The sequence below is a fragment of the Rhinolophus ferrumequinum genome, chromosome 18 (genome assembly GCF_004115265.2).
Source record: "Rhinolophus ferrumequinum isolate MPI-CBG mRhiFer1 chromosome 18, mRhiFer1_v1.p, whole genome shotgun sequence".
Taxonomy (NCBI): Eukaryota; Metazoa; Chordata; class Mammalia; order Chiroptera; family Rhinolophidae; genus Rhinolophus; species Rhinolophus ferrumequinum.
Window position 1 is genome coordinate 61,864,680 of NC_046301.1, and position 19,334 is coordinate 61,884,013.

Here is a 19,334-nt window from a genome sequence, read left to right on the forward strand (position 1 = left end):
CCAGCACCCTAGCACCCCTGGCTGTAGGTGCTTTCCTGGGACCCTCAGGTCCCCGTACCTTGTCCTTGGGTCATTTCTGGGGCCATGTATATGGCCCCCCCAACCTTGCTGGGCCAGAGGAGCTGAGAGTGACTCCCACCCCCACCATCCCCAGGTGCCTCTGAGCCCCGAAACATGATCTACATGAGCCGCCTGGGCATCTGGGGTGAGGGCACACCCTTCCGAACCTTCGAGGAGTTTTTGCATGCCATTGAGAAGCGGTGAGTGCCACTCTGCCCATGACGGATGCAGTAGGGGTGTCCACTGAGGGCCCTGGTTATGACACACCGAGGCCTGGTGTCCGTGTGCCTGTGCTGCGTCCTGGCCCATACTCCTACAGTAACAAGAGGGATCTTAAAATGCAAACCCCACCCTTTCTTTTCCCAGCGCTTCCCAGCACTCCAGAGGAAAGAGCCCCTTCGTGCTTTTCCCTCATCCCCCCTCCTCAGTCCAGGAAGATCAGGCTGATGGAAGCACAGCGCCTTTGCATGTGCTCTCTGCACTCCTGTGCACCTGGCCCTTCCTCACCCTTCAGGGCTCAGCTCCCGGTGTCAGCCCCTGCCTGGAGGTGGCTCATTAATCGGTGAGACTCAGCATGTCCTCAGGCAGCCCTGTCCCCTCCCGCAGAGGTGTGGGTGCCATGGAGATCGTGGCCATGGACATGAAGGTCAGTGGCATGTACATCGCACGCCAGCTCAGCTTCAATGGCGTCACCTTCCGCATTGAGGAGATCCCACTGGACCCGGCTTTTGAGTGTGTCTACAACCGTGCAGCGCTGCTGGTGAGCCCAGCGTATGGGGTCTCTGACTTCGTGGACACACTGCATTTCCCCTAGAATTACAGCCCTGTCACCTTTAGCATCTGTCCTTAAAGATGCCACAGGGGTTCATCAGGTCACAGAAAGGAGGAATCAGCCCGCCCGCCTGCTGTGGTCTTTGGCTGGAGTCCAGCGACTCTGTTCTTTTCAAGGCAGAGATTCTTAAGTGACTAGTGATGTGGGCACACAGCCGGGCCCCGCCACCGCACGATGTCACGAGCACTTGCCCCCAGGCTATTTGCAGTGTTCACGTCTCTGTGCGCTGTAGCTTGGACCTCATCCTCACCGTCCCCTCCATGTGCAGACCGGTTCCTGTGTCCTCACTGTCACACCCACATGGGACAAGCTTTGAGCATTGGCCCTTCCTGTGCTGTATATTTAGCTCAAACCAAGACGGGGTGTGCCCCTCGGTACCGCGCACACTGGGGCTGGGTCATCTCTTGGGGGGGGCATCCTGGGCACTGTGGGTGCTGAGCAGCATCCCTGGCCCCCACCCACTCGATGCCAGGGGCACCCCCAGTCGCGACCACCACAGATGTCCCCAGACATCGTGCCCAGTGTGCCCTGGGAGCAGAATCGACCCCCTGGTCTAAAATGTCAGGAGTGGAGTGACTGCTGGCAGGAGTCACAGCAGATGTCCCCACGGAAATTTTAGCCCACCCTTCCTGAAATTTTAGCCCACCCACCCTGTCCCAATCTCACTGTGGCCTTACAGGCACCACAGGTCTTAGTTTTTTTAATGTTTCTGATTGCTCAGGCATCTATAGAGCCCCTACTCCAGCCCCCCATTCTAGTAGGGTGGGAGCTGGGGGCAGCAGAGCAGTGGCGAGCTCAGTCAGCATGTGGCTGTCATTGCAGTGGGCCGAGGCCTTGGGCGTGTTCCAGCAGGCAGCCGACTGGATCGGCCTGGAGTCCCGCAAGTCGCTGTGGGGTCAGTTCTGGTCGGCTCACCAGCGCTTCTTTAAGTACCTGTGTGTGGCCGCCAAGGTGCGCCGGCTGGTGGAGCTGGCACGGCAGGAGCTGGCCCGGGACAAGGTGAGCAGGTGGCAATGATGGCTGGGCCCTCAGGGCCGGGCAGGGACTGAGGCCACATAGCTGTACCCGGGACCCTGCCTCCATGCCTGACGGCCGAGCAGACAGAACTGGCACATGTCTGTCTCACGGTCACAAGCCCCAGAGAGCATGGCTGGGCCGAGCCCAGGACGGGTGGGAATGGGGAGCTGACGTCCAAAGGATCCCGGTCCCGTCCAACTTGAGCCCCTGCAGCAGATGCATGTGTGGCCTTGCCCCTGGCTCTTGTCCAAGCTGGGCTGGCATGGCCCCAGAAAGAACGGGCTGGGGAGTCGTGAGGGGACCTCGGAGGGCTGAGGCTGGCCGTACGTGGGGTTCCCAGGTAGGACTGGGCCTGTCGAGGGCCTGGCGGCCAGTGGGACACAAGGGGTGGAAGGAGGGAGAAACTCAGGCAGACTGGGTTTCTGGCTGTGGGGGCTTCCCTGTGGGCTCCTCTGGGGCCATGCTCCAGGGCTGGGATGGGGGTCCCAGCACCTGCTCACCCCTAGCCCGTCCCCCTCAGTGCGTGGTCATCGGGCTGCAGTCCACTGGCGAAGCACGGACTCGGGAGGTACTGGACGAGAAGGACGGGCAGCTCGACTGCTTTATCTCAGCTGCGGAGTGAGTCACGCCTGTGGAGGGAGGGGTTGCCACCCCTAGGACCCGTCACCTGTGGCTCACTGGGTCTCCCTGGTGGTGACCTGGTCCTGCCCTGTGACCCCACATGTGGGAGACTGGGAGCCCTGTCCTTGGAGACCTCAGGCCCAACTCAGTTGTAAAGCCACAAGGATTAATCATGGCCACTCACGGAGCAAGGGTGTGAGGGTGTTGGAGGTGGTCCCAAGATTTCAGACTAAGGCTTCCGGGAGCCCATCCCCCAATTTGGGGATGGTACTGTTTTAAGGAGGACTCCTCGGAATTTAGGGGCTGGGCTTCAGAGTCCCTAAAACCCCCAGCCTCTCTTCCCAGCCCATAGTGAGCAAAAGTCCCAGCATGAGGCCACTCTCATCCCAGCTCCTCTTCCATGCCCAGCGTTGCCTCCCTTCTCCAGGAAGCCCCCTGCCCCTCACACCTACCCCACCTGCCCCAATCCTAGGAGCCACTGCATGTGGCCACCTCCTTGCCCCTTGGAAGTGGTCAGCCCCCCAACCCCACACAGTCCATCGCAGCAAAACTGCTCACTGTAGCCATGGGTTCACTGAATGTGGGTTGAGTGAGACCTTGCGCCAAGGTCCTCGGAACATGCACGGGTGGAGGCCCTTCCAGTCTCCTGGCAGACAGCACACCATCCTCATAGTGAGAATAAACTGCTTCTCACTCTCAGGGGCGTCTTTCTGTCACTAATTCAGAAGCATTTTCCTTCAACCAAAAGAAAGCGCGACAGAGGAGTGGGCAGTAAAAGAAAACGTAAGTGCCCCACCTCACCCGCCTGCTTCAGCTTGTGCTGCTCCTGGGCCTCCCGCCCAACCTTCTTCCCGCTGACTCCCTGTAGCCCCTCCTTCCTGAGCATGTCTCAAGCCAGCCAGCCACTCCCACTGGTCCCTCTACTGCAGGCCACCACCCCACCTCATCCCTCCAGGCAGCCCTAGGGTGGGGGCTCCCCTTTCCCGGCATCCACCTGCAAAGGAAGGCTAGGGAAGGGGGAAAGCACAGGCCTCTTGTAGGATGGCACCGGGGGGCTGTCCATAGGTTCCCAAGAAGAACCCGTGAGGGCAGCCCCTAGCTGCACTGCCCGTGTGCATTGCCATGAGCTGGACCCCAGGCCTTGCCCAGGTGACCCTGGCTTGTCTCCGCAGGGCGGCCACGGGGCCGAGGGGCCAAGGCATCCAGGCAGGTGTCCGAGGCGGTGGGTGTGATCCGCATCAGCGATGACAGCAGCACGGAGTCAGATGCTGGCCTGGACAGCGACTTCCACTCCTCCCCCGAGTCCCTGGCAGATGACGACGTGGTCATCGTGGACACCGTGGGGCTCCCAGCTGACGACCGGGGTGAGGCCCATGGCCCAGTGCTTCCCCACTTTGCAGATGGGGGACATGGGTTCAGCTGAGAGGGTCAGTCAGTGGCAGTGCTGGGCTCACAGGGATAGTCTGGGATGAGGCTGAATGTCTGCACCTCTGCACCTCTCTGCACCTGTATCCGGAACTGGCAGGGCCCTCCTCATCCTGCAGGGCCCCGGGCTGCGTTCCACTGGGAGTGGGGCTATGGGCGGCCCAAATGGCCGGTAGCCCTTGACCCTCTGCCCCCAGGGCCCCTGTGCCCCCCACAGCGAGACCCGCATGGCCCCGGCATCCTGGAGCGGGTGGAGCGGCTGAAACAGGACCTGCTGGCCAAGGTTCGGGCACTGGGACGGGAGCTGCCCGTCAACACCCTGGATGAGCTCATCGACCAGCTTGGAGGTCCTGAGCATGTGGCAGAGGTGAACTCGGGAGCTACCCCCACCTGTCTCAGGCTCTGGTGCCCCCTGGTGGCCATGCCAAGTCCCTGCCAGCTCCGGAGGTCAGGGGGCAACTGCAGGGTCCAGTGGTCCAGTGTCCAGTGGGGGAGCATGCCCACCTCACCTGACGCCCCCATGTGCCCCTGGACATGGGTGTGGTCTCAGGCCCCAGGCTGGAACCCCCACCAGTCTTCCCTTTTCACCTGCACTATACTCTTTTCTGGGATGTCCCTGTGGTACCACCTCAAATCCATTGTGGCTCCAGACTTTTGGTTTACTATAAAAGACTGAGGTAGTGACAGTCCCTGTCATGCGCCCCATGAGCAGCCTGAACCCCGAGTCCATAGCCCCCCACACACATACACACCCAGTGGTGGGGGCAGGGCACAGGAGGGAGACAGGAAAACAGGCATGCGGGAACCAACTCCTGGGCGGCCACAGAAGCTGACAACCTGTCCCTTGCCCTTGGCCCTGCCACAGATGACCGGCAGGAAGGGCCGTGTGGTGTCCAGGCCCGACGGGACGGTGGCCTTCGAGTCACGGGGGGAGCAGGGCCTCTCCATCGAGCACGTGAACCTCAGGGAGAAGGAACGCTTCATGAGCGGGGAGAAGGTGCGGGCCGACAGGCAAGGACAGGCCATGGGGGCGGAGCCTGTGTGGCCCCGCTGCTGGGGGAAGCACAGGGGTCCTGAGTCCTGAGGGGCTGACTAGGGGACCAGCCACCATCCCAGTCTGTGTGTGTGTGTGCTTGTGCGTGTGTGCACGCGTGCACATCTGCATTCCATGTGTGGGCACCCACAGGCCTCCCTGGCTACCCCACCTTCAGTCCCCGTGGAAGCCGCCTGTGGAAACTCAGTCGGATGTCCACTCCCTCCATGAGCAACGTGGGGATGGTCTACACTCCATTCTAAGACCACATGCCCCTCCCCCACGGACACTTGCCTCAACTTGCTGTGTGGGTCACCCACACACATCAGGGTGACCCAGGGTGTGTGAGGTGCTCTGGTGAGGAGCAGGTGGCTGTCCACCCTACCGACGCATCCCATCCTCATCCTCCCAGCTCGTGGCCATCATCTCAGAGGCCTCCAGCTCTGGTGTTTCCCTCCAAGCTGACCGCCGCGTCCAGAACCAGCGGCGCCGGGTCCACATGACACTTGAGCTGCCCTGGAGTGCTGACCGCGCTATCCAGCAGTTTGGTGAGCCGCAGCCCCGCCCCAGGCCAACCCTGCCCAGCGCCCCCTCCCCACTTGCCTTCGTCCCACCCTGCTCTGCCCTGCTGGGCCAGCTGGTCCCTGAGAAGCCCCTCTTGTCTCCAGGCCGGACCCACCGGTCCAACCAGGTCTCAGCGCCGGAATACATCTTCCTCATATCCGAGCTGGCTGGGGAGCGCAGGTTTGCCTCCATCGTCGCCAAGCGGCTGGAGAGCCTGGTGAGTGGGGGTGGGGAGTGCTGGTCAGGGCAGAGGCTAGTGGGGGGGATTTCCCAAGGAGGGGAGCAGGGAGGAGCAGGGAGGGGCAAGGAGGGGCAGTGTGTGACAGCACTTCATCCCGGTCAGGGGGCTCTGACTCATGGGGACCGCCGTGCCACCGAGTCCCGCGATCTGAGCAAGTACAACTTTGAGAACAAGGTACACTGGGAGAGAAGGGGCCGGGAGAAGAGGGGTCCACGGTGCCCGAGTCCACCCTCTGACCTAGTCCCTCCACTCAGTATGGCGCCCGGGCCCTCAGCTGCGTTCTCACCACCATCCTGAGCCAGACGGAGAGCAAGGTGCCCCTGCCCCAGGGCTACCCTGGAGGGGACACCGCCTTCTTCCGGGGTGAGCTGCGTGCATGGCCCTTGGGAGTCTCCCTGGGGGAGCAGTTTGGGACACCGGATTGGTAGAGTGGATTTGTGTCCAAAGATATCTCCAACACACACTCACCAAGGGGACACTGGTGGCAAGGGAACCCCCCAGGCAGGCTGGGGCGAGGGGCACATGTGAAAGCCCTCCCTTCCTGCAGACATGAAGCAAGGTCTGCTGTCAGTCGGCATCGGCGGGCGGGAGTCCAGGTCTGGCTGCCTGGATGTGGAGAAAGGTGAGTTCCCCCACACCCTCCCAGGTGGGCTGGGTGGAGATGTGCTGGACGTGAGGAAGCCTGAGGCCCCTCCTGCCTCCACAGACTGCTCCATCACCAAGTTCCTCAACCGAATCCTGGGGCTGGAGGTGCACAAGCAAAACGCGCTCTTCCAGTACTTCTCTGACACATTCGACCACCTCATTGAGATGGATAAGAAGGAGGGCAAATACGACATGGGCATCCTGGGTGAGTGCCACCAAGGGAGGGGGTGGGGCCTAATGGAACTGACAGCTGGCACCCCACAGTCCAGGCCCTCACCAAGAACACCAAGGGACAGGGGCCTCCTGCCAGTAAAACTTTATTCATAAAATCAGGAGAGGTCAGTCTGCTGACCCCTACTTAATTGTCCCCAGGACTGCTGTGCAGAGAGGGGCACCGAGGGGCACGTTGTATGTGGTCACACCTGGCATAAGTGGCCAGCAGGGAGCTGTTGGCATCCTAGGCCGTCACACTGCAGGGGCCACTCGCCATCCAGGGTGCTGTACAAGGCTGGGGACGGGCTGGCTCTGCTGGAGGAACCCCCTCCTCTTGGCACTTCCAAGATCCTGTGATTGATGCCCCCAAAGCCCAGAACCTGGAGCCCAGGGCATGCTGAGACCCACGGAGCAAGGAACTGCACAGCCCCCAAATGGGACCCCACTCACCCCCGTGTCCTCTCCCCAGACCTCGCTCCAGGCATCGACGAGATCTACGAGGAGAGCCAGCAGGTATTCCTGGCCCCTGGACACCCGCAGGATGGGCAGGTGGTTTTCTACAAGGTTAGTGGACACTGGCCCTCCCCTGCCCTCCCGCCCCTGCCCCAGCTGCTTCCCTGCCTAATGCCTGTGTGCGGCGGCAGATCAGCGTGGACCGCGGCCTGAAGTGGGAGGAAGCATACGCCAGGTCACTGGAGCTGACAGGTCCCCATGACGGCTTCTACCTCTCCTATAAGGTGGGCACCCTGCCTCCAACGTGTCCCTGGGGGTAGGATCCCAGGTATGGGAATGCGGAGGGCGCTGGGAGGCGGGGACAGCACAGAGGGCTGTGGTCTGGTGTCCAGTCCCCCCCCCCTCCTGGCATGGACGCTGTGGGGACCCCCCACTGGGGAAGTACAGCGGCCTACACAGGCCTCACGCACCCTCCTGCCCAGGTTCGAGGCAACAAGCCAAGCTGCCTCCTGGCAGAGCAGAACCACAGCAAGCTCTTCACCCTGTACAAGCCCAACATCGGCCGGCAGAGCCAGCTGGAGACCTTCGACAGCCTGTGTCGGAAGTTCCACCGGGTAGGGGCAGGAGCAGGGGCAGGGCAGGAGGCAGGCGGGAGGCCCCAGTATGTGCACGTCACTGGGCATATGTACCCCTATTACTTTAGCTGCCCCTGCTGCAGTCTCCAAGCCGGCTCTCCATGCGCAGCCCAGCTGGCCGCCAGGTGGTAGCTGCCAGGTGCAGGATGAGCCAGCCTGAAGCACTGCAGGCCGCAGTTTTCCCGCTGGAAGCACTGGAAGCATGGATAGGCTACTCATCTAGGCTCTCACTTGGCTGTGTGTCCCTAGGTGACGGCAGAGGAGGCCAGGGAGCCCTGGGAGAACAGCTACACCTTGTCGCTGAGGCACTGCAGCCACACCACTTGGTGAGGGCCGGTGGTGGAGGGAGGAGAGGCGCATTGGACATCCCTACCCCATCGTCTCTGGGCAGCTTTACGAGGAATGGTCCCTACACACCACATAGGCAAGGGGGCCCATTGGGCATCTGGGACCTCCCAGGACCCCTGAGGAGGTGGCACCGCAGCTCAGATTTAAGATAGGAGCCAAACTAGGAGGGGGGAGGAGCCCGCAGGCGTCCTGCAGAACCTGGGAGGGTGGTGGAGGGAAGGATTGGGGCAGGACCTCCAGGAGGGGTCTGTGCATGGAGCCTGTGGGGTGCGTGGGGTGGACGCTTGGGCTCAGCGCGTCTGAGCCGCCCTTCCTGCCCCGTGCGCAGGAACCGGCACTGCCGGCTGGTGCAGGAGGGCAAGGACTGCGTGCAGGGCCTCCGCCTGCGGCACCATTACATGCTGTGCGGGGCGCTGCTGCGCGTGTGGGGCCGCATCGCCGCTGTCATCGCCGACGTCACTAGCAGCAGCTACCTGCAGATTGTGCGCCTCAAGACCAAGGACAAGAAGAAGCAAGTTGGTGAGCAGGCGGGAGGGCCCGCTGGCAGGGGTTGGGGTGCCTGTGCGGAGGTGGGGCTGCACCCGAGCTCCTGACCTGCAATCCCCGCACGCTCCGCAGGCATCAAGATCCCCGAGGCCTGTGTGCACCGTGTGCTGCAGGAGCTGCAGCTCATGGACGCGGACGTGAAGCGCAAGAACACCCAGGGCCAGGCCTTCCCGGTGCCGCCGCCGCCCCTGCGGCCGCTCGCGCTGCCCTGCGGCCCTGGCGAGGTCCTGGACCTCACGTACAGCCCGCCGGCCCAGGCCTTCCCAGCGCCCTCGCCCTTCTCCTTTCCGCTGCCGGCAGAGCCCGCCCCCGGCCCTGCAGCCAGCCTGCTGCTGGGCGCCCCCGCGGCGCCCGACCCCGCAGCCCTCGTGCACCGCCAGGGCTGTGACATCAACTTCAAGGAGGTGCTGGAGGACATGCTGCGCTCCCTCAACGCCGTGCCGCCCCCGGAGCCGCTGGGGCCACTGGGAGGCGGTGCAGGGCCCGCGGGCGCTCCGGGAGCCGGCGGGGGCCCCGAGCGACAGAGCGTCATCCAGTTCAGCCCCCCCTTCCCCAACTCCTAGGCCTGGGCTGCGGACGTGCTTCCTGGACGCAATTTATTTATCTGTAGTAAGCCACTTTTACATGGACACAGGCAAGGTCTTATACCCAAGCGGGTGGTGAGCAGGGCTCAGGTCCCTCTGCCGACTACTGAGAGGAAGGGGGGCGGGGCGCCCCTCGTCCAGCCCATCGAGGCCTCCACTGCAGTGCCTTTCCCCCCCGCCAGTGCCTGGGCAGATCCTTCAAGACGCTGCCATCCTGTGGGGCCTTCTGAGGCCCTGCCTGGTGGGGCCGCGGATCTGCACGTCCCACTCAGGACCACTCCGGGCCAGGGGCTCTGGCAGAGCCTGAGGGTGGGGCCCAGGGGCCACCCTCTGTGCCTCTCTCCTCTCCTGCCCTCCAGGCCTGGGCCGGACTCCCCTCCCCACCGCACCCCTCCAGGCCTGGAAAGGCAGGAACCCCTGAAATACACAAAACTGGGTGGCCCCAAGAGCTGGAAACTCAGGAAACCCCCGGTGCTCAGGGCCCCACCTTCTCTGGGGGGCTGTGTGGGGCAGACCCTCATTAATATATGCAATCCCCCTTCCCTGCTATCTGCTCCCTAAATTATTGCCCAGCTGCCTCTCCCAGGGCTCAGAATCTGCCTGTGGAGCTGGTGGGGTGGGTGACCCCTGGTTTCTATGTGTATTTATAATTCAAGTGTATATATGTAAAGAGATCTTTTTTAAATATATGTGCCTTTTCACTACTTCCCAGGCTGTCTGCTCCTCGGGCCCACAGGGACAGTGAGGAGGGAAGGTAGGGGAGCCCTGCATGTCTCCTCCAAGGAGGGGCATTTAGGAGGAAGAAGTGCCTGGCCCCCCTCTTGGGGAATGAGGTCATGGGGTGGCTGCTGCCTGCGGAGGGTGGGAGTCTGGTGTGTGTGTGTGTGAAACAAGCCCACACCCCATGAGGCCATTGCTTTCAGTCACAAGGGCTCCTCCCACTCAGTGGCAGTGTGGATGATGGGCCAGGTGGGGGAGATATCCCTACCCGGCAGGGCCATAGCCCACCACGTGGTCCTGTACCAGCTGAGCCAGGCTTATGGTGTCTTGAACCATACTGTCTGCCTCCTGCCCACTAGACATGAAACCCACCTGGGACCCTCACAGTGGTGCCAAGAGCAGTTCCTCAGATCCCCTGCTGTGTTCCTCCCAGAGATTCTGCAGAGGGTGTTGGTTCCCACAGGGATGGCGGAGGAGGGCCCAAGGATGGGTCCGGTTGGGAGGGCAGGAGTAGAGGCCAGGCCTCTCCTGGGAGCCATGGGGAACACACCAGGCCTCTGGCCAGAGAGGGCTGCCTCTAGCCAAGGGACAGACAAGGGGGTGGGAGCTACTTCCCTCTGCAGGTCCCCATCTCTTGCTGCTGTCCTTCCCTGGGAATACTGGCAGTGGGGTGGCTTAGCCACGCCACCCCAACCGCCCCCACACACATGCAGCATCGCGCCCCAAGCTACAGGCCAGCCATGCCCACAGCCTCCCAGACCCTCCAGAACATCAACTGGTACCCCACCCTCCTAGGGGCCGTGGACGACAGCCCTGCTCCCACCAAAGGAGGCCCATGAGCAGGCTTGGCTGCCCTGGCTCCGAGTCTCCGCCACAAAGTCAGCCCTGCCTGGCGAGGCTATGCCCAGAGCAGCTTGGCTGACCAGCTGGGCCCCAGGGGCTCACTGGGTTAAGACCAAGGCCCTGTGCAGGTCCTGAACAGCTGTCCCGTCAGGTTAAGGCTCTGGGCTGGGAACAGTGCCAGATACGAGGAATTAGCACCTTCAGGATCAGCATACCTCCAGGATTAATCAGCCTGTGCCCCAAGGGCCAGAGCTACCTAGATTAGGGGCAGGGCTACAGGGCGGTGCTGCCCTCTGAACCCCAGGACTTCCCAGGGAGGCAGGAGCACCCAGAGGCCAATTTCTATGTTTTATTCCCACAAGGCAGCCAGGGGTGGGGGTACTGAGCCGCAAGCCAGGCCGGGCCAAGGGGCCTTCCTCCGGCAGGAGTGCACGCCAGGTTCTCGGGTCTGCCCCGCCAGCGGGCTGGTTTCCAGGCAGGCCGTCATGGGTGCCGGGTGGAAGGCTCCGAGGGGCACGGGTGGTGGGCTCAGGTAGGGGGGCACACTTGTGGGGTTACAGGTAGCAGGGCAGGTCCTTCTCGATAACCTGTGGGGAAGGAGTGGGTCAGGGACGCCTCTTTCCATGGCCCTACTCAGAGCGGGCTTTCTGCCGAGTCACCTACCAGGGGCTCTTCCATGGGACCGTACCGCTTCACCACGCAGCCATTCTTGTCGATGAGGAACTGCCAAAACACATGGGGTCAGGCAGCACAGGCCACCGTGGGGGGGTGCCCAGCAGGGGGGCTGGGGACAAGCAAGCAGCCCCCACCTGCTGCCCCATTTGGGCCAGGCCTGGGGCTTTAGGGCGGGGCACTGAGAAGTCCTGGCCTGCCACCCCGCAAAGCTCCCCCTTACCTTGGTGAAGTTCCATTTGATGGCACTACAAAACAAGGTAAGTCATGAGTAACCCCACAGCAACTGTGCACCCTGGGGAGCCATCCTGCCCTCCCCTCTCCCACTCACTTTCCCAGGGTGCCCCTCCCCTTGGGCTGGACTTTCATCCACTTCCACAGCGGGTGGGCGTCATCCCCGTTCACACAGATCTTGCTGTACATATCGAATTTGACGTTATAGCCTGCGGCGAACTCTTTGATCTCGGCATTAGTCCCTGGCTCCTGTGATAAGCGGGGTGCTGGGGTGAGTAGGGAGGGGCCTGTACCCCCTTTTGGTCCAAACTTCCACAGATCTAGGCCCTCGCCCCATGCCCGAATACAGGGACACCAAGGGACACAGGATGGTCACACACCTGCCTCCCGAACTGGTTGCAAGGGAAGGCCAGGATCCGTAAACCGCACTCAGCATATCGGGCGTGCAGGTCGACGAGCTGAGTGTAGTTTACGTCTGTTTTGCCTCATTGGGAGGCCACGTTGGTGACGATGCACACGAAACCCCTGGAGGTGGGATGGGGCAGTAAGGCTAGGTCAGGGCAACTGATCTTCCCCCGTCTACCCCACCAGGCAGGCAGGTACCCACCGGTACTTGTCCAGGTTAACCATGTGCTCGTCGATGTCCTTGGCTGAGAATTCGTGCATGGACTGAGCACAGCGCCAGTCGTCTCGGGACGCACACTGCAAGGCCAAGGTGCGCTGAGTGGCTGGCGGGGCGCGGAACCCCCGGACCACTCGTCCAGCCTGTGGTCCCCAGGAAGGAGGGGATCCCAGGCAGATCCCTGCCGAGAATGACAGGGACCTGGGGCAAGGAAAAAGTCAGGGCTCCTCCTCCTCTGAGGTGCACGCACCCTGTGCAGCGGGGAACATTTAACTCGAGACACCGAGGCCCGGGGAGGGTTGGGGACCCCGCTAGGTGCCCCAGCAAGTGGGGTTGCCGCCGCCAGGTGCCCAGTGGGCCGGGGACGCCGCCGGTGGGTGTAGGGGCCCCGCGCGCACCGGTTCCTGGTACACAACACAGCAGCCACTGTCCGAGGCCCCGCGCTGTACCTGCCCCAGGCTCTTGGGACAGGGCTCCTTCCGCCGGCGGCGCGCCCTCCTGCGCCTGTACGCTGAAGCCTTCCGCCTCCCCGGAGCTGGGCGACGCTGCCGCCGCCTGCTCGGCAACCCGCATCGCTGCCTGCAGCGACCCGAGGAGCCGGCGGCTGCGCGGCCCATGTCCACCCTTCTCCGGACGCGCCTGTGCCCACCGAGCGCCTCTACCCGGGGACGAAAGGCCGGTAGCCAGGGCTGCCGGTCGCCCATCTGTGACGCCACCGCACAAGGGCCCCAGGGCGCACAGGGCGGGGGAGAGGTGGTGACGCCCCGCGGCGCGTGACCCCGGATTTCCAGCCCAAGGGGCCCCTCCGCTCTCCAGGGTCCCAGCCACTGCGCCAGTGGCCGAGGGCACCCCCAGCTGCCGGTACGCAGCAGCCTCTGCACAGCCAGGGGATGGCCCCGAACATCCCGACCGCCCAGTCCTGTCCCCGGACCTACGCACCCCTGGACCCCTCTCCCCGCCCCCGGCCATGACCGGCCGCCCGCTAGACACGGCTCCGACAGCCGCCCAGCCTGTGCCCCAGGCGGCGCCCCCTGCCCAAGGTCAACGCAGCCCCGCGTGCCGCGAGGAAGGCCGCGCGCCCGCCCCAACGGCCCACCAGTCGGACCGCCGGCGCAACGCTCACCATGGTGCTAGCCAGGCCGGGCGCGGCCAGAGCACCGCACAGCAGCGCTGGCTTGAGCAAGCGGCACAGGCGGCTGAGACTCATCGCGGCGGCGGGGATTACAGGGAAGCAGCGGCTCCTCCCCTCACCGAGCGGACCAATGGACGCGCGCCCGCGCTCCTCTCCTCTCCTCTCCTCTCCTCCCTCGGCCACGCCCACCAGCACCCTCATTGGTCGGCCGCTCGGGTCCTGTGACGCATGGTCACGCCAGCCAATGGGAGGCCGGGGTGAGGGGCGGGCGGGGTCGGGAGGGCTGCAGCTTTGTTGTTGTCTGTGACTGCGCATGTCTGTGACCGCGGGCGAGTGGCTAAGTTAGCGGGGCGGCGTGTTTGGTGGCTCCGAGATCGTTGTGCGGGTGGTAGACCTTGACGCCGCAGGATGCACGACAGTTTGAGAAACTACTGGAAATTCGTGGGGACGAGGGTCGAACTCGCAGAGAAATCGAGCCAACTCTGAAAACTGGGGGGTTTTGATGTAAATAAAACCAAACAGGAGGCCAGACTCCCGCCCACTCGAGGCTGCGGTGTCGTTGGGGGTCGCCTAAGCCCGATCTGCGGCACCGAGCGAGGGCCTGGGGGTCACCCAGTGGCGGGTGCCCGGGCAGTGTCCGCCGTAGCGTGCCGTGGCCGGGGCATCGCCGTCCTTGGGAACCGTCGCTTTAGCCCCTTGTATAATATGTGAGCCCAGGTGTGTGTGTTGGGGGCGGTCATTAAAAGTTCTCCCTGGGATTCCGCCCCTCGGAAGAACACGTGGGGACACCCAGGTGTGTACTTACATGGAAAAACAAGCCCAGAGTGATGTCTCCACTTCTAACATTACAGGAGGTACGCACACGGCACAGGAGGGACCCCAAGTCTGAGCTCATGACCCCTGAATGTCAGTCAGGCAAGGCTCAGGCACTTGGCTACTGGGGGCAGAAAAATGACCTGAACTGAGTTGGAATTCCACAGCAAGCCTGGCTGCTCCGCGCCGCCACCCCCTACCCCAGCCATGACAGGACGTTGACCTTTGGACAGGGGGGTGGTTTCAGCTTTTTGTGCCCCATCTGCATCTTATCTCTTTCTCGGACCCTTCCATGAATATCAATGCAGAGGTCAGAAGGCAGGACTCGGGGGGCTGCGGTCATTTGGGGGAGCTGTTGAACCCTCCCTGCCTTAACCCCTGATCCAGGCCTGCCCGAGGAGAAGGGGCTTAGATGGCTAGGTTGGGTGGTAAAGGCAATGGAGGGAGAATCCCTGGGGCGGGTTGCTGCAATGCCCTTCTTGCACAACCATCTTCATGCGGCTTCTTCATTCCAGCCTGGTCACCAAAGGCCAGAGATCAAGTTCTGTGTCACCACTTGGCAGGGAGCCCCTATTGTTTCAGCTGGGCCTCTTCACTTCTCAGGAAACCACCCCCGCACGTCCAACCCCTAGCAACACTGGGTGTCCTGCCACTGGCCAGTCTGTCTAGCCCTTGGGAAGACTCCAGTTTTGTTTCAGTTGTGATCTGTTATTTGCTCTTACTCATTTCAGTATTGCCAGAAAAACAGCACAGGGCAATGGCACCAAGGGCGAGAGACTCAGCAACCGGCTCCACCCCATTCCTGATTTGTGCCAGTACCGCAGGAGGTAAGAGCAGAGGTCGGGAGACGGAGCCTGGAGGAGGGGCAGCTGCCCTTCGGGGCAAGTGGCCCCAGGCTCTGGGAGGGGTTTGCCTTTGGAGTTTCACAGCTATTGCCAGAGGGACCCCATTTTACAGAGGGGGTAGTGGAGTTTTGGGGAGGTCTCAAGGCTCCATGGAGCCCCCCCACCATGGCTGAAGTAGCAGTGTTCCCCCCAATAAGGTGACTTGCCCACTGGCCAGAGACATTTCCAGAGTGGCCACCAGCTCCAGGAAGGACTGGATAGGGCCTGTCTGTGGCCTGATTTCTTCTTTTTAAAAAATGGAGATAAAAATCACATAACATAAAATTCACCATTTTAATCACTTTGCACTGTACAATTAAAGTGGTTTTTAGTATATTTACAATGTTGTCTGACCTTCACTATAGCTAACTCCTTGTGATTATAATGCCCCTAGTATTTTGGGCAGCTAGAATTAAATAATTTCATTCTTAATTAAGATACAATTATAGGATTAACTAAATGTTTCAATTGCTTTGATTGTCACGTAGCTTATGGTCAAAGAAAAGCAAATCCCAGGAAAACTGTTTGAAAGTACACTTTGTTTGAGATAATAGAAAAATGTAGCTATTAAGCACAAAATGACTCTAACTTAAACAATGGCAATCATCACAGATGTCTAGTTTCTGCATTTTGTCTTAAAGATATACTGGTATTTGCAGATTCTTGCTTCTTCAACCCAGCTCCCCTTGTTCTCACAGTATAATTCTGGGTTGCTGATGTGCTGTCTCTTTGTCAAGCAGGATGAGATAACTCCAGGGCCATGAGGAGAATTTCTGAGATTGTTTTCCAGGAGGACGGAATGTCTTCAAGTTAGCTGCTACCAGCTGCTGGCGCCCAGTAGTCTGATGCCTTTCTCCCATCAAAACCCACCCAACCTTCTCCCTCTCCAGCTTTGTCCCCTGTACTCCCCTTTGCAACTAGTCTACATCTCCAATTCCTTTCCTCCTGCAAACCCACCCCGGCCCTTCCTTGGATCTGCCCTCCTCATGGTCATGAACAAGGTCTGCTTGGCTAAACCCCTGCCCAATCCTCAGGCCTGCTCAGACTCACTGCTTGGTGGCTTTGACAGTTACTCCCTCCTCCTCCTCCTCCAGACACCTTCTTCACCTGGTTCCAGGACACCTGGCACCCTCCTACTGCCCTTTATTTTATGTAAGAGCACTTACGTAACACCAGTGTCAGGCGCTGCAGTCATTAGCCAAGTCACCTAGGAAGTGGGTGCTGTTCTTGGCAAGAGGAGGGAGGCACAGAGGCGCAGAGAGGTTAAGTAAAGTACCTCAGATCACACAACCAAGACTGGAGCCCGGGCTGGTTGTCCAGTGCCTGTGCACACCTCTGCACCTCCTGCTGCTCCCTGCCCTCCTCCTGGCCTCTGGTCTGGATCTGCTCAGTGACCTCATCCAGGCTCCCAGCTCCAATGTCTACCATGTGCTCAAGGCGCCCACTCGTCTGTCTTCACTTGAAATTCACCCTGAATTCCAGACTCCTATCCTCCCAGCTCAGCAATGTCTCCCCTTGGGGTTCCATCAGAGCCCCCCAAGCTCACCACATCCAAGACCACCTCCCCAGCTGCCCTCTCGGTCTTCCCACCCCTGTCAGGCCAACTCCGTTCCCCCGTCCTCTCGTCTCCACATCCCACCACCCCACCTTCAGAACACCCAGACCAGCCCACTGCCATTCTCCACATCTCCAGGTAGGATGTCTTCCCCAGCCCCTTCCCTGGTCACCCTGAAAATGCAAACTTTGCAACCCCACTGACAAGGCCTCCCACATCTGCCCCACCTCACCCTCTGACCTTCCCTCCTGCCCTTCGCCACACAGGCCTCATGCTGCAAACACCAGGGACTTTGCACAGGCTGTACCTTCTGCCTGATACACCTTCCCACACGTAGACCCACGCCTCCCTCCCTCTCCTCTCCCACTTTGGGCCTTTGCTGGAACAACTCCCCACCTTTCCTGACCTCCCAGTCGACACCGCAAATATCCCATTAGCCGGCCCTAGCTCTCCTTCCACATCCCATTAGCCGGCCCTAGCTCTCCTTCCACAGCGTTGTCCTCTTCTCACATCATTGTCTTGTTGACAAAAACATCCAGCCCCAGAGGAGGAAGCCTAACAAGAGGAAAGCTTATAAGGAGCTTATAAGGAGGAAAGCAAATAAGAGTTTATTTGAACCAAACTGACAATTGCTGGGAAGTAAAATCTCAACGGATTGAGAAAATTCTCTGAGAAATGGTTTGCAGCTTATTTTATACAGAGAATCAAAGGAGGAGGGTTACATGAAAGCCACTGGTGGTAGATTAAGGGGGTGGGAGAAAGCAAAGCAGGGAAATCTCTGGGAGTGGATAAAAGTAAATTGGACGGACAGGTACTTCTTTCGCATAGATGGGTACAGGACAGTTAATAGTTCTCATAGAGATGTTAACCAAGGGACAAGAATCATAATGAGGGATTCTGTACTTTCCTGCTCTGGTCCGGAAAAAGCGATTACTGACATTTCAAGGATGTCATCTTAGGTGCAAAAAGACAATAGACAGGTCCTCTTAAAGGCACAGATGAACTTTATGAAGGAAGCTTTTGGCTAAAGGTAATGACTTCCTGCCATGGCCCACTTAGTTATGAAATTTTTTTTATGCTCACGCCATCTTATGTGGTTATTTTCAGTCTCCTGAGCTTGTCAGGTTTAATATATGGTCCATTTTTCGTCCGCTGTTTCCTATTTTGGTCATAAATCAATCCGAAGGATGCACTGATGACCAACCTTTTGGTTGGATAGTGTGGTCCCACGGTGCTAGAAAGGCTCATTCTTAGGAAGTCTTAGTGTCAGCATTTGTCTTGCTGAATGTTGGACCGTTGGGGGTGGGGCAAGACCATCTAAGGTTATGGGCTAAGGTTACGGCAGTCAAAGCCGAACTATTTATTTTATTGGAGAATATTGGGGGACAGTGTGTTTCTCCAGGGCCCATCAGCTCCAAGTCGTTGTCCTTCAGTCTAGTTGTGGAAGGCGCAGCTCAGCTCCAAGTCCAGTCGCCGGTTTCAACCTTTAGTTGCAGGGGGTGCAGCCCACCATCCCATGTGGGAATTGAGCTGGCAACCTTGTTGTTGAGAGCTCGCGCTCTAACCAACTGAGCCATCCGGCCACCCCTTATTATTTTAAATAACTTCCTACCATTAAGGCTGTTGCTCTCCTGCAACGGAATGTCTCAACCCAGTGAGGCAACATACAAATCATGACTGATACATATTTGTGTCCTTGAGATGGTGGCCCTTGGATAAAATCCAATTACCATACCTCAAATGGACCTAAAGGAAATGGGAAATGTCCATGGGACCCATGGAGTGATTTTCCAGGGTTATATTTTGGACAGATAGGACATCTGCTATACACTTTATGAGCTACAGTAGGAGGTTTCTAATATTCTTTTCTCCATGAAACTATCTTTCCAAGACCCCAATGCATTAGCTCATGTACATGCTAAGCTATATCTGTTTGGGTCCAAGTTCCCACTTTTGTTGCCATATTTTCTTTTCTTCTGCAGCTGCCCCTTTGAACTGTAAAAGTCTTTTATTGATTTAATAGGGAGAAGAAACATTCTCAAATCTGGATAATTTGGCTGTTTATTGCTGCCGGTCTAGCTGCGGTTATCAGCTAAATTATTTTCTTTTCCTTCTATGATGGCAGCCTTAGAATGTCCTGGAATTTTGATAATTGCCAATTGTTTTGGTTGCTGTATGACATCTAAATTGAATTCTGCCGCCTGTTTTTCCCCCGCCCCCTTCTTCCGCCTCCCCCTGCAGCCTGTTTTCCGTCCTTATGGGCTGTCCTGAGGAAGTTAAGAAGCCTCACTGCTTCCATAACAAGTTGTGAGCTACATCAAACGTATAGAAACTATTAGAGTAAATATTGGCTATTTGATCTTCGGCTCATTTACAAGCTCCTGTTAGATCAATTAATTCAGTTTGGTGGGCTGATCTTATTCAAGTAAATAAGAAACTCAAATCTAGGTTTACCATGGAAGCTATTGCATATAGCATAAGAATAAATCATCCATATATTATTGGATTAGAGTAGAATTTCTGGGAAATTCAACATTATTCAAATCAGCTTTTAGTATCTGAGAGAAATAGGTGTACACCCCTGGGATATTACTGTCCAAGTAAACTCTGATCTTCCCAGGTGGAAAAGCAGAGATAGTTCC

General features: G+C 59.3%; 2 protein-coding genes across 8 annotated transcripts in view; one reads left to right on the forward strand and one right to left on the reverse strand.

Annotated features, from left to right (window-relative positions):
- The window catches only part of SBNO2 (strawberry notch homolog 2), a 47,180-nt gene extending 37,789 nt beyond the window's left edge, over nucleotides 1-9,391 (forward strand). For 2 of the 4 annotated variants that reach the window (XM_033134146.1, XM_033134147.1), the window contains 20 exons: nucleotides 155-260; nucleotides 667-820; nucleotides 1,715-1,891; nucleotides 2,430-2,527; nucleotides 3,231-3,313; nucleotides 3,703-3,894; nucleotides 4,075-4,322; nucleotides 4,821-4,952; nucleotides 5,401-5,536; nucleotides 5,657-5,769; nucleotides 5,896-5,967; nucleotides 6,048-6,156; nucleotides 6,341-6,415; nucleotides 6,500-6,643; nucleotides 7,121-7,215; nucleotides 7,296-7,388; nucleotides 7,587-7,718; nucleotides 7,989-8,065; nucleotides 8,416-8,606; nucleotides 8,706-9,391. In XM_033134146.1, the coding sequence (XP_032990037.1) occupies nucleotides 155-260; nucleotides 667-820; nucleotides 1,715-1,891; nucleotides 2,430-2,527; nucleotides 3,231-3,313; nucleotides 3,703-3,894; nucleotides 4,075-4,322; nucleotides 4,821-4,952; nucleotides 5,401-5,536; nucleotides 5,657-5,769; nucleotides 5,896-5,967; nucleotides 6,048-6,156; nucleotides 6,341-6,415; nucleotides 6,500-6,643; nucleotides 7,121-7,215; nucleotides 7,296-7,388; nucleotides 7,587-7,718; nucleotides 7,989-8,065; nucleotides 8,416-8,606; nucleotides 8,706-9,196 (2,918 nt within the window). In that variant the 3' untranslated portion in view covers nucleotides 9,197-9,391. The remainder of the gene's footprint in view (nucleotides 1-154; nucleotides 261-666; nucleotides 821-1,714; nucleotides 1,892-2,429; nucleotides 2,528-3,230; nucleotides 3,314-3,702; nucleotides 3,895-4,074; nucleotides 4,323-4,820; nucleotides 4,953-5,400; nucleotides 5,537-5,656; nucleotides 5,770-5,895; nucleotides 5,968-6,047; nucleotides 6,157-6,340; nucleotides 6,416-6,499; nucleotides 6,644-7,120; nucleotides 7,216-7,295; nucleotides 7,389-7,586; nucleotides 7,719-7,988; nucleotides 8,066-8,415; nucleotides 8,607-8,705) is intronic. The other 2 variants (XM_033134145.1, XM_033134148.1) reach the window with 1 other exon arrangement.
- Nucleotides 9,392-11,115: 1,724 nt separating this feature from the next.
- On the reverse strand, nucleotides 11,116-13,586 carry GPX4 (glutathione peroxidase 4). 4 transcript variants are annotated; one of them, XM_033134150.1, is made up of 7 exons: nucleotides 13,432-13,586; nucleotides 12,294-12,388; nucleotides 12,067-12,211; nucleotides 11,784-11,935; nucleotides 11,676-11,700; nucleotides 11,444-11,503; nucleotides 11,116-11,367 (listed from the first exon to the last, which is right to left on the reverse strand). In XM_033134150.1, the coding sequence occupies exons 1-7, from the start codon at nucleotides 13,513-13,515 to the stop codon at nucleotides 11,335-11,337; spliced, it is 594 nt and encodes a 197-aa protein (XP_032990041.1). In that variant the 5' UTR covers nucleotides 13,516-13,586; the 3' UTR covers nucleotides 11,116-11,334. The 4 variants fall into 4 exon arrangements, with proteins under 4 accessions (XP_032990041.1, XP_032990040.1, XP_032990043.1 ...); XM_033134149.1 differs by having other exon boundaries at nucleotides 12,294-12,451; nucleotides 13,432-13,559; XM_033134152.1 differs by lacking the exon at nucleotides 13,432-13,586 and adding an exon at nucleotides 12,707-12,990.
- Nucleotides 13,587-19,334: the final 5,748 nt, after the last annotated feature.